This window comes from Scomber scombrus, chromosome 5 (genome assembly GCF_963691925.1).
Source record: "Scomber scombrus chromosome 5, fScoSco1.1, whole genome shotgun sequence".
NCBI lineage: Eukaryota > Metazoa > Chordata > Actinopteri > Scombriformes > Scombridae > Scomber > Scomber scombrus.
The window spans coordinates 5,228,132-5,240,967 of record NC_084974.1 but is presented as its reverse complement, the minus strand read 5'-3'; the positions used below and the strand labels follow the sequence as shown (position 1 = coordinate 5,240,967).

At 41.4% G+C, this 12,836-nt stretch overlaps 1 protein-coding gene across 1 annotated transcript in view; it reads left to right on the top strand.

Moving 5' to 3' along the window:
• Positions 1-257: 257 nt before the first annotated feature.
• The window catches only part of LOC133980796 (endothelin-converting enzyme-like 1), a 37,312-nt gene continuing 24,733 nt past the window's right edge, over positions 258-12,836 (top strand). The window contains exons 1-6 of the mRNA XM_062419601.1: positions 258-366; positions 433-1,115; positions 2,700-2,768; positions 3,100-3,210; positions 3,329-3,421; positions 6,129-6,253. Of these exons, the coding sequence (XP_062275585.1) occupies positions 258-366; positions 433-1,115; positions 2,700-2,768; positions 3,100-3,210; positions 3,329-3,421; positions 6,129-6,253 (1,190 nt within the window). The remainder of the gene's footprint in view (positions 367-432; positions 1,116-2,699; positions 2,769-3,099; positions 3,211-3,328; positions 3,422-6,128; positions 6,254-12,836) is intronic.

Sequence of the window (12,836 nt, the reverse complement as noted above, 5' to 3'; positions counted from 1 at the left end):
AAGAGATTCCTCATGCAGAATGGGAGCCCCTCACTCTGCTGGCTTGTGATTTAAAAAGAACAAAGGGGACTTTGCCTGAAGAAGGCCAACGGGGCTTTGACATCAAATCACTGTTTTGCCCTGTAGTCCGTGCCTTCTCTTTGTCTCAGTAGGAGTAGTCATGGTTGTAGTCTGAACACAGAAATAAGTCATTTTTAGTCCCTTTTTCTCTTTGCAGTTTTCTGCTATTGATGTCTCATTCATAACAGCCCATTGCCATGGAGAAGACATACTCACTAACTGCCCACTATGATGAGTTCCAGGAAGTGAAATACGGTGGTCGCTACAGCAGTGATATCTTAAGCAACGGTATGACCCTTCACCTGGGTGGCAGTCTGGATCGTCACGTGGGTCGTACTCGAGGAGGGACCTGGTCAAACAGTCGAAACAAAGATCAAAACAACACCGGCGGTAGCGGCGGGCTTCCCCGATGGAGTCGGAGGGAGATTTGCCTCCTCTCTGCTCTGGTTTTTGCAGCCGGCATGTGCGTCATCTTGGGCAGCATGCTGGCACTCAAATACATTTCCCTGGAGGCCCAGCAAGACCCGCAGTGCAGACAGGACTGCCAACGCAAACGCTCCCTGCTGCGGGCGGCACGCTTCGTTCAGTCCAATATTGACCCAACCATCCAGCCTTGCCAAGACTTCTACTCGTTTGCTTGTGGCGGCTGGCTGAGGCGCCATGGCATCCCTGAGGACAAGCTGAGCTATGGCATCATCACAGCAATTGGGGAGCACAATGAGGAGAAACTACAGCGCCTCTTGCTAGAGCCAATACGGAGGCACGGGCCCAACTCAGCAGAACGCAAGGTCAAGGAGTTCTACCGATCGTGCATCAACATCCAGGAGATCGACAAGCTGGGCTCTGACCCTATGACGGAGGTGATAGACAGCTGTGGGGGGTGGGACCTGGTGTGGGCTCCCCCAAGTGCTGCTGGGTGGGAGAGAGAGGGCGCTCCACTGAGGCCGGACTTCAACGAGCTGCTGTACAGGACCCAGGGGGTGTACAGCACCGCCGTGTTCTTCTCCCTCACTGTCAACGTGGACGACAAAAACTCCTCCAGGAACGCCATCAGGGTGAGAGAGCACATTTGTGAGAACGAATGACGTGTGTTTATAAGACCATGAGTGTATTAGAGTTTCTGTATGTGTGTGTTTTCCTAGAAATCTTAAAAATGGTCAGATAGAGCACAGTCAAAGACCTATGACATTCTTTGAGGTTGATTAAATTAATGGGACTGAACCTGGACTGAGGATGGAGTTTCATTCTTAACCTAAAAACACATATCTGTGGTAAAAATATTCTAAATTACAAGGTTCTCTTTTTACCTCTTTCTAGTTCTTTAGACCAGTGGTTCTCAAAGTGGGGTCCGGGGACAGAACAGAACAGAACAGATATTAAGCCTATATGATGTAAGTTGTAAGCCTAAATTTGTGTTGTGATTAAGAGGGGGTCCTTGCAAAATATTTTGCGCCATTAGGGGTCCCCGACCCCATTAAGTTTGAGAACCCCTGCTTTAGACCATATCTCACAGCCTTTTTCAGTCATTCAATTAGTTTTTCAATGAGTCATTCTGGTCTCAATTGCTAAATACAGGCCTTCTTATAAGTATGCTGGTGGTCATTTTGTAAATTATTGCTCCATTAATAAGATAGAGAAGACTTATAATAGCCTTAATGTCTGATGTGTGTGCATTGACTGACAGTTAGTTCATTTGCTGCTTTCCCTGGCTCTGGGACTCGCACTGAGTTGGACTATTGTCGTAATATTTCAATAAGCCTAATGTTAGCTTGGTTTTGAGGTAGCTTGGCATGTTTCCAGAGTGTGAAAGCCAAAGCTCCGCATTGCTTATTTGGAAGCCCCTGGCTCCAATTAGAAAAGATGGCACTGACCGTAAGTTACAACTCTTGGCTTCAAAACAGTTACAGTTAAAAAAAGAGCAGGTGACGTTATACCTTGTTATATACAGTAGCTACAGTGTATAGTTAAGACACCTGAGCCAGTTCCATTTGCTGAAAAAGCTTGTGAGATATGGTTGAAAGCTCCAGAAAAAGCTAGTAAGTGAACCTTGAGTTTATAATATTTTGTCTTAGAGGAACTTTATTTTCAGGTTTTCTGACTGACAGACACATTAAAAGCTGTCAGGCACTAGCATCTAATATTGTCGCTGGCCTGTGAAAACCATGTACGTCAATTTTTAATGAGTTGAGAGAAACAGCCCTGCTTTCAGCTTTGTGACAATGTCTTTTTCAGATAATCAAAGTGGCTTTATAGTTGTTTGTTCAGCTTAAAAATCCTGAGTAGTTTCCTCAACCCATAAAAGAACACATAATCCTTCAGTTTACCTCAAAATACTACATCAACACATGTGGGGAAATGCTTTTGTTTTCACTGAACAACACTGACAAAGATTAAATAAAAGATGAACGTTAGTCCAACATGCAAAATGACCCTAAGTGTGGATATGATTTATTAATTGAATTTAATGATTAATTCACTTTTGTAGCATATGTTTGATGGCTTGTAATTATTGGCCTCATTGTCGATCATAATTATATTAACTAACCCTCGAAAGTCCATCTGTTGGCAGCTTAGCACAACATATGTGATCACATACCATAAAATATTCAATAATAGTAAGTGTGTGTGTGTTTGTGTAGATTGATCAGGAGGGGCTCACACTGCCTGAAAGAAGCCTCTACCTGGGCCAGGATGAGGACAGTGTGAAGGTAAGCATGCTTCTTCTTTGACTCCTTTCCTCACTCCTCCCATTCTTTCCCTCCTTCCCATCATGTTTTCCTCTTTTTCCTCCCTTTTTCTCTAACTCCCTGTTTGACTGCATCTGTCCTATCATCCTCTTCTTCCCTCTCTTTGCTCTCACTCCTCTCTTCCCCCATCTGTCCCATTGACCAGTCTTCATCAATCCACCTGTTTTCCTCTGTCACCCACTGTGCTTTTGTTATCCTGTCCACTTCACCACATGTCATCCTGTCACCGGCCATTACTGATGATGTCGCAGCTCCTCCTGTCTATTAGCGTTGATGTCATTTTGCCTCTCAGATCTTGGCAGCGTACAAGGCCCTGATGGAACGCTTGCTGAGCATGCTGGGAGCTCACAACGCCACGCAGAAGTCCAAGGAGATTATACAGCTGGAGACCCGTCTGGCCAACGTGAGCTGGTTGCATGTCTGCGCTCGTGTGTGTGTGTGTGTGTATGTGTGTGTGTGTGTGTGTGTGTGTGTGTGTGTGTATGTGTGCAGTGTTGAGTAAAAATCTCCTCTCTTCCCAGATCACTGTATCAGAATATGATGACCAAAGAAAGGACATCAGCACCATGTATAACCGCATCACCCTCAGGCAGCTACAGCGAATCGCTCCCGATGTGAGCTCTGCACACACACACACACGCGCTCACTCACACACACACACACACACACACATCATTTACAAGTACAAGCACATCCATTTTTGGTGGAAGCAGACGTGATGGGTTAAGATTTGAACTCCAACTGAGCATTTTAAGTAGTGTGGCGAGCACACTAGGGGAGGGTGTCTGTTTGGGGAAAGAGGGAGTGGTGAAGCTAAACGTGCGTGCACGCACACATGCACTGACACACACTCACACACACATATATATAGAGGCCTAAGTGTCTCACAAAAGATGTCAGCCCTGCAGACGGGGGAGATTGAGGGAGGAAATAAAAGAAGTAGGTTGAGAGAAAAGGAGAAAATGAGGAGACATTGGGGGGTGCTGGAAATTACTGAGGGAGGGAAGAGAGGAAGACACTGCAGATAACAGAGGTAGAGAAAGAAAAAGGAAGAGGAGGAGGAGGCTCTCCCCTGAAGCAGCAGGAACACTGACAGAGAATCCTCAAGATGTTTCATGGTTGAGGGAGGGATGGATGAAGAATGAAGGGAAAAAAGATAAAGAGTGTGATTTTTAGCCATACAGCCAAGAAAAAAGAAAAAAGAAAGAAAAGGAAACATGTTTAAATATGAGTGTGAATGAAAGGGGTCACACTGACAAGAGACACTGACAAGAAAAAAGGAGGACGCGGAAAGAAGAGAAAGACAGGACAATGCTAAACAGCTTCACTGTGCTGCTGCTAATTATTTGATTTAAATTGGATCTGGAGTACAAATGCAGCCCTTGTAAAAACCCCTGGTGGTTTTACTGTAATCCTTTGCACACTAGGGACGCAATTTGCATCAAGAGTCATACTTTTTAATCTCAAAATGATAACTCTGTCAAACCAAAATCAGTGAAAAAGTATAAGGATAAGAATCAGTCAATTCACTACAAAAAAAAACACATCTTAATACTTGAGATCTTGGTTTATAAACATCAAATTTCTAATTTTTTCTCCAGTTAAAATAACACAGTCAATCTCTTTACTGTGTGTAAACCTGAAGCTTTAAAATAGAAAAGGTCTTTCTTGAAAACATGACAATACACCATGATATCTATCAGAATGTTGTTTCGTGCTTCGCTGGCTGATACAAAACAATCAGAACAAAAATCAGGCTGATAAAATCAATGAAAATGGGGTTTGGCACTATCTATACATTTTGCATTACCAAGGCTCAGAGTGTCCTATCAGTTTGGTTCATCCATTCATATATATACAGTAGATATTTGTGCTGTATTGGGAAAGATATATATCTAAATGTAGGACTATGTCTGAGGCAGAACTAATGAATAGCAGTTCCAGGCGCTGCACAGGCACACAGGTGTCACACGGGTGTCACATATTCAGATTAATTAGATATCAGCACAGGTTGGAGCTACTGTATGATGAAGTCTAATCAGGCAAAGTGACAACACCTGTGTGTGTCTAGCAAGCATGTGCAATGTATTTAATGTTATGCCTGTTAGTGATGTCAGCATTAGTAGCAGAACATAACTTTATATCATGAGTTTTACAGACTTTACAAATGATATTATGCGTAAAGCTTATGCAGTGTGACATACTGTGTAAATGTATGTCAGGCGATGGTCTATACTTTCCCATGAAAAGACCTAAACCAACACTTAATTGGTCCTAACATGTATTGTTTGTGTATCCAAAGTCTTATATATTATTCCTCTGTGCCGTACAGCTCCACACTGCACTGGGTGACATTTTCCTTCATTATGATTCGGCATGACTGCAGTTTATGTTCACTCAGTCCCACAAACACTGTCCCGCTTCCGTAAATACTCACGAAAGCCACACATGTGTATTCATCCACAGCTCAAAATAGTCCCTAACAGATGCACAATTTACTCCTGTTTTAGTAACATTTACTGAAAACTACAGGGGCCAGCTTTTTTCAAAGATGACATTTTCAAAAATGAAACTATATATTTGGAATTGTTTTTTTTCAAGATTTAACCTTAGGAAGAGCAAATAAACCAAGAAGAGAAGAAATAGACAAATATAGATGAAGGGGAATTTAAGCTGGGAGCCACAGACAGGGCAGGGAAATCATTAAGTATTGAGAATCTTTTTATGGGTTTTGTTGACAGTGAGAAAAATATACACGAATCCAAGCCTTTAACCCTCACATAGTGTTCATATTCTGACTCATAATTAGTCTCTACACCAATTCACATTCATGAATTCCCCTTCAGTCATTAATACATTTTTGATTAATCTTATGGAAAAAAGATGTTGACAATCACTATTTTATGGTCCAGGTGAACATGACGTCACCCATTGGTTTGTGGACTGCTGCTTGGAAGCGAATAGTATCGGATCTGAGCAGCGCCATCTTGAAAATTTCAGGTGCATGCTGGGTAAAAAAACAAACACGGATTCTACTTATATGGGCATCAGGAGGAGCAAGAGGCGCCTTCCTGAACCTGTGAACCAATCAACCTGTCAATCACAACGTAGCCACGCCCTAAAGCATACCCTGCTTTATTGTCAAATATAAAATCAGGGAGGCCTTTTTTAAATAAACACACACAGGCCATCTGTACAAAAAAGTAAAACTATTGTGTATTTAACAATTAAATGAAAGAAAATCAATTGATGTTTCTTAGGAAGATAAACTGCATGACTCTATAAAAATCTAACACAGTATCATTCCTTGTCTCACTACAGCTTCACTGGAAACGCCTGCTGGACAGAATCTTCCATGACAGCTTCTCAGAAGACGAAGAGATCGTGGTGCTCGCCACCGACTACATACAGAAAGTCTCTGACATTATCAAGACCACTTCAAAGAGGTAAAGGACAAGAGAACGGGTGGAGAACGGGTGGGGCTCGATCTGAGGGTTAGGGGTTAGGAGAAGGAGAGGAGAGAGAGGGATGAGGGTGTAGAGGTGTATCGAAAATCAATGAAATTAAACGCATGCATTTTTTTTAGTTGGTACTTTTTGAGCGTGAGTAAGCGCTTTTGTTTGAGGTTGTTTTGTGTGTGTGTGTGTGTGTGTGCGTGTGTGTGTATATTGCCTTTGGTTTAGGTCTGTCACTGTAGTTTGGGCTACACAACACAAGTGTCACAAGGTGTATGGATTGGTTTTTGATTCCCGCCGTGCATGTATGTGTGCACATTTGAGTGTGTTTGTTGGAGCTGAGGCACTATTGGGTGAACTTCCAGTTCTGCTGCAGCTGATTATTATTGATCTATACCCACGCCTTCCTACCACCTGCAGATTCAGACAGACACATGAACGGAAAGAAATACACACACACACACACATTCTTTCCCCTTCTTTCTCTTGACAGACTCCAGGGGAGGTCTTAGAGGGCTGCTACACGTCAGGATCTGTGTTACAGCCACTGACAGCTCGCCAATAGTCACTGAGCTCTACACAAATACACAACAGCACTCAGGCCTCATACATGGCTGACTGGCTGGATGAATGGCGGGTACATTACTTGCTTGTCATTTATGTCTGAGGCTGGATACATGTCTGTCTGTAGAACAGCATAACCTATTCAGATATTTTGGTAATTTCATGACTCACCAGTTCATGACATTATAGGCTACATTCTGCATTGGTCATTTTTATTACCTGCTGTCACTATTTTGTTGTACACTGTATTGTCTGATAGCTAGATTTGACACGGGTCAGGGGCTTCATAGACAATCCTGGTGTAGTGTTGATCAACTGTACAAAAATCGGTGAATCCACTTAATCAGAGTTGAATGACAATGCCACACTAAGTAATCCATTAATGCATTTAAAAATGACACAATGGGTGTGATCAGTGGGGGCAAGTATTTGTTCAACTGTGTGGGTGTCGAGCTGTCTGGAGCTGTTGGGATACAGTATGAGTCAGAATGAAGGTTTCTCGGACCACATTTCTCAGAAAACCTTACTGCTACCTCATCTAGCCTTGGTCATGTTAACCAGTGTGTCATTAGGGGTTTTATTGTTGCTTTGTGCTAAGTAATGACGAGCAACTGACAAATTTGTACCACCAATGTAATTTTTACTTGAAATGGAAGCTTTAGTAGCTGTTGTTAAGGGCAACATTTCCCCCCCCCGATTGTGATGTGCCAATTTGTTTTGTTGTAATGTTTGTGTTTCATGGATGAAGCTATGTCGCTAGTTTACCTTGATTGGTAGATCTTTTTTGCAGTGGAAACAGCTGTCAGTGGGCACAACACCAGACCAATTAGATTCTCTGAACAAATCAAAAGTATGGGGAAGCAAATTGACTCCTACCTATCGCAAAGGATGTAACGCTTAGCTTCACTTCTTTTGGAAGGACTGTTGAGCTACAAATCAACTTTTCCTCATACTATGAAGTAAATATCCAAATAACCTTCCTAATACCATAACATAATCACCATTAACCCCATGCATTGGTAAGGTGTTGGGCAGCGTAACTAACAACTGCCTTCCTCCACTGTTTAACTTAGACCTGTCTCAACTGGCAGTCAGCACTAACCCTTGCAGAATGGTTGTTGGCCATCACTTAAAGAAGGACTAGCTTTTGGTTATTTTTCTTCTCCATTTGCATTTTTACAATATTATTTTTTTATTCTACCTTCATTAGTATTTTACATTATTTCAATGAATCAGAAACAACAAACAACAGGATGTTTTCTGCAGTGATTAAGCTCAGCTCCCACCAGCGTTACATCTCTTCCATATCAAATTTTCCACCACATGTACTGTTCTTGGTCTCTTTGATTTGGTCTCATACTGCTCTCTCTCATTGAGTGAGGGTCATATCACTAAGGGATCTATAATCCCTTTGTAATGGTTACCATTGCTGCTGTCAGGTTCACTTCCCCTCAGGTTGCAGAAGCTAGGTTTGATGCCCTGCATCATCCATGTTGTTTATCAATCTTCTATTCGTGTTGCCCATCCATCCATCCCCCATGATGGCTTTAGTAATTGATTCTTCTCTATGATTCAATCATCCTCTCTCTCCCTGTCTTTTGTTCCCATCATCCTCCTCCTGTGTTTATCTGACATCCCATCTTCTCTCCCTTTTATCATTCAGTCTCTCAGTCAGCTGTAAAGTTTGGCCGATTCAGACCTCAGTGTCAGTCAAACAGTCAAAGTTTAAAACAACTTCTCTTTTCTGAGTTGTTAAATCAAATCTCAATTGTATGTTCAGTTTATGACTCCAAAAGTAAACCTGCCTCAGTTCGTACTTTTGATTAAGAATAACAAGATCAAGTAATACAAGTAAATACATATTTTACATTGCACTAGTTTATTTCTCACATTTCAGATGTACGGAAGCATATTTCTGCCAGAGAAAGAAAGTGATGAAATGTCAACAGTGATAAAAATACATCACAATCAGACTGCGTTAATCAAAATTCTAAGACAATAAGACTTACCAGAAGCAATAAATCATAAAGTACATAAATACAGAATAGTCATGTACTGATCTGGGGAGCAATATGATAAAATTACTACTTTTCTAAAGACTTAATAAAAGCCAATGCTGGGAAATAGGACAGTGGTGCATTTTTATGACTTCATGCACCTCAATCCGTAATGATGACGAGCAGCACAGCTGATAGACTGGCTTACATAGAAAGCAACGGGTGTTTTGACATAGGTCATATGCTACCAGTGATTTGCCTGTAAGCCTACATTTTGACTTAATACATAATTGTTAAATCATAATTGTATGATAATGGTTTTTGACTTTCTTAGTCAAATTAGGAGACAGTTTAAAAAAGTTACTATTTACTGGTGGGAAACCAAAATAATGAAAAGCTGAACATTTCTTTAAAAAATGTTTTGCATCACAATCTATAATTATCAAAAATGATCAATAATTTTGTATCTACATTCTTGTTTAATCTAATCCTTATTTTTTTCTCGACAGCAATCGGCTTCAATACAGTGACAGTGGGATGTAGCAGTTTGAACTTTTGACCCAATCCACAGACTTTCCCCAACTCTGTAACTTTCTGACTAGTTTGTCTTCGTCTTTCATCATCCCCTCACCAAACTCTTTCTCCTCGGCTCTCTCCATCTGTCTCCTCCCCCTCCTCCTCCACCCTCACTACATCTCTCCTTCTCAACTTTGAATAACTCTCAACTTTTCCACAACTCCTTTCTGATCCCTCAACACTGTTCAGCTCTCCCTTCCCTCTATCTGCACATCTTCCACTCTTCCCTATCCGTCTCTGTCAACCTCCTACTCACCTATTCATTCTTTCTACTCTGTTGCCATTCTCTCTCCAAATTTAAGACGACCTCACTTTTTCAGACATACCAATATGGTAAACTCTTCAAATGCATTTATTCCTGTAGAAGTCTTTTAGTCTTTAGTCTGTAGTAGTTATTTATAGCCTATATAATCTCTATCTTTATTCCTGTGTTGTCATTAAGAGGTCAACGTTGCAGCAGGAATATTGGTCGGCAATCGGCAGGAACGTCATTCGGCATAACCTTAACCTAACCTCAATTTACACCTTACCCCTAACTTTAACCAGGACCTCAGAAATGACACTATGTGTTAATAATGGAAAGGGTCCCCAAGAGGTTAAATAAACGCACACATCTACACACACACACACACACACACACACACACACACACAAACAGAGACTCGTAGGTTTCTCCCCTAGGTTAAAAATGCACCTGTTCCTCACATCAAGAGGTGTCTCCACCACTGACTGTTATTTGACAGTTACACAGCTTGTTGCATGCAAAAAAACACACAAACAAATAAATAAAGACACCAGGAAACTGAAGTTAGCATTTACAGCAGTATAATGCCAGGAATTTTAACATGACAGGGCAACATCCTGTCAGAAAAAAAGAACCCCCCGCCCCAACACTGCCTTCTTCTATTGATTCTTCTGTTCAGTAGTTATATATTATAACACTACATGTAAACCACTACATGTGTACTATTTCAATATAAATAAATGTAACATACAATTGATTTCAGTCAGGTTTCCATCCAAACATAGCATAAACTTCAACAAAATAGAAATAATTTAGGATTAGGGTAAGGGTTAGGGATAGGGTTGGTTGATCATTTTCCTTTAATCAATATTTTCCACCTCAGCTGCATTACAGTAACAAGTAAAACAGCATAATATTATCCAGTTAGTCAATCAATAAAGTCATTAAACCAGAATGAGAGTCTACAGGCTCTATGGTAGCAGCCCTGTGAGGTTGTACTAAGGCACAGCAATCCTTTGAGCTAAATGCTAACGTTAGCATGCTAACATGCTCACAGTGACAGTGCAAAATGCTAATGTGTAGCAAGTACAATGGTTACTGTGTTTGTCAGCTTTGTTTAGCGTGTCATCATGCTAACATTTGCTTATTAACGCACCAAACTCAAAGTGCAACAGAGGTAGATGGAAATGTCTTCACTTTTATTTGGTCATAAAGCAAATGACCAGTGTTTTAACAATTCATCCTGTGTGAAATATATATATTTGTTGAAATATATATATTTATGAATAAAATATATATTTTTAAAAACATAGTCAGACACCCCAAATGTCAGCTTGCAGGCAAAGTTATTAGGCTACATCCTCCAAGGAACATGACATTTCATCACCAATATCAGTCTGGACCAAAGTGGTTAATTGACCAACAGACCATCTCTAGAGCCATGCTGCTAGTGTAGCTAAAAGTAGAACAACATAATGGCAACTAAAACAACATAATTCATCTATTATGTTCATATTTATCAGTTGTATTCAATCAACTCAGTCAATCAACACAGGATATTTGAGTTTCCTTAAATACACCTCTGTTTGCTTTGAAAGCATTACTTGAGCTTCTGTCCAATTTCTTACATTTTCCTTAATGTGGGCAATGGAGAGTTGACATTTGCTACACTACCAGTGCATGATAAACCCACGCACGCGCGCACGCACACACACACACACACACACACACACACACACACACACACACACACACACACACACACACACACACACACACACACACACACACACACACACACACACACACACACACAATCTAATTGTTTGGCTTCATATGGTGGGAGTCAGGGCTCGTGACAGAGGTGTTGGCCCGTTGTATCTTTGACCAGTAGAGCAGATGCAGAGGAGGTTTGCTCCTCTCAAGGCCACTAATGGACCACAGAAAATCTTTTTTGTACTCTTTTATACTCTGCTGGATTTTGACACACACACACACACACTCACACATAGACATTCCAATATATAAAACAAAGTATAACACAGTTGAAAGATGGAAAGGTGACGGACGAGTCAGGAGAACACACAGGAAGGTGCCTGTTAGACAGCTGTGTGTTTCAGGGTGAAAGTGCAGGCGTTCAAATATGAATGAATCATGTTTTCTTCTACTGTGCTGTTTTCTTCAGATATTCCTTTCCTATTTTTTTTTCTTTTTTGCTTTGTCCTGTGACTCTTTTCCTTTTACTACCCATCATTTTCCTTCTTTGTTTGAACCTCCCCCCCTCTCTCTCTTCTTGTGTCTCTTTGGTTAAAGTTGCTATTGACAACTCAGTCTGTCCATCGCAGTCTCATTTTCTCTTTGTCCATTTCACAATCTCTCCATCAGTAACAATACACGCTCCCCCCATCTGTACAGACATTTATTGACTAAGTCCTTCTCTTCATTGTCCTCTCTCACATTGATGTCTTCCCCATCATACAAATCTACTGACGGTAACAGTCACACGTCCATCTCCTTATCCTCAGTACATCTTTTCTTCTTTCTTTCTTTCTTTCTTTCTCTACATCCCTGTGTGTGTGCATGCATGTGTGTATGTGTGTGTGCAATCTCCATAAACTGCAGTGACTGTAGCCAATCCCATTAGCCAGATGAGCAGGTCTCCAATGAAGGGGAAAGCATAATGACAACACTGGCGTCTCACACACACACACACACACACACAAACATAAACACACACACACACACACACACACACACACACACACACACACACACACACACACACACACACTCCTCCCTCACTGCCACTCTCCCTATGTCGGCTCCCTCCGTTCATCCTTCACTCTCCAGGGTGTGTGTGTGTGCTTGTGTGAGCACGGAAGCTGGTGTGTGTTATTTTTGGTATTGTTTTAGGCCGTGCAATTTGATGGAATGTCACCTGGCTTCTGAGCAGTAGAGTGTATTATTTTGTGTGTTTTAGCGTATGTGTGTGTGTACGTGTTTATGACTAACCCATGGAAATGAGACGACGGCAGTCGAGAGTTCACTTCCTGCTCGGTCCACTGCTTTTAAAAATATACATTGAAGGTAGTTGTAAAGTATTGTCAGATGAAGCGGTTCACCGAGTTGTGGATTTCATGGCGCTGTAGCTCCCAGCAAGTCAAGGTTTGCTTCCCAGCTGGGCCACCTGAGC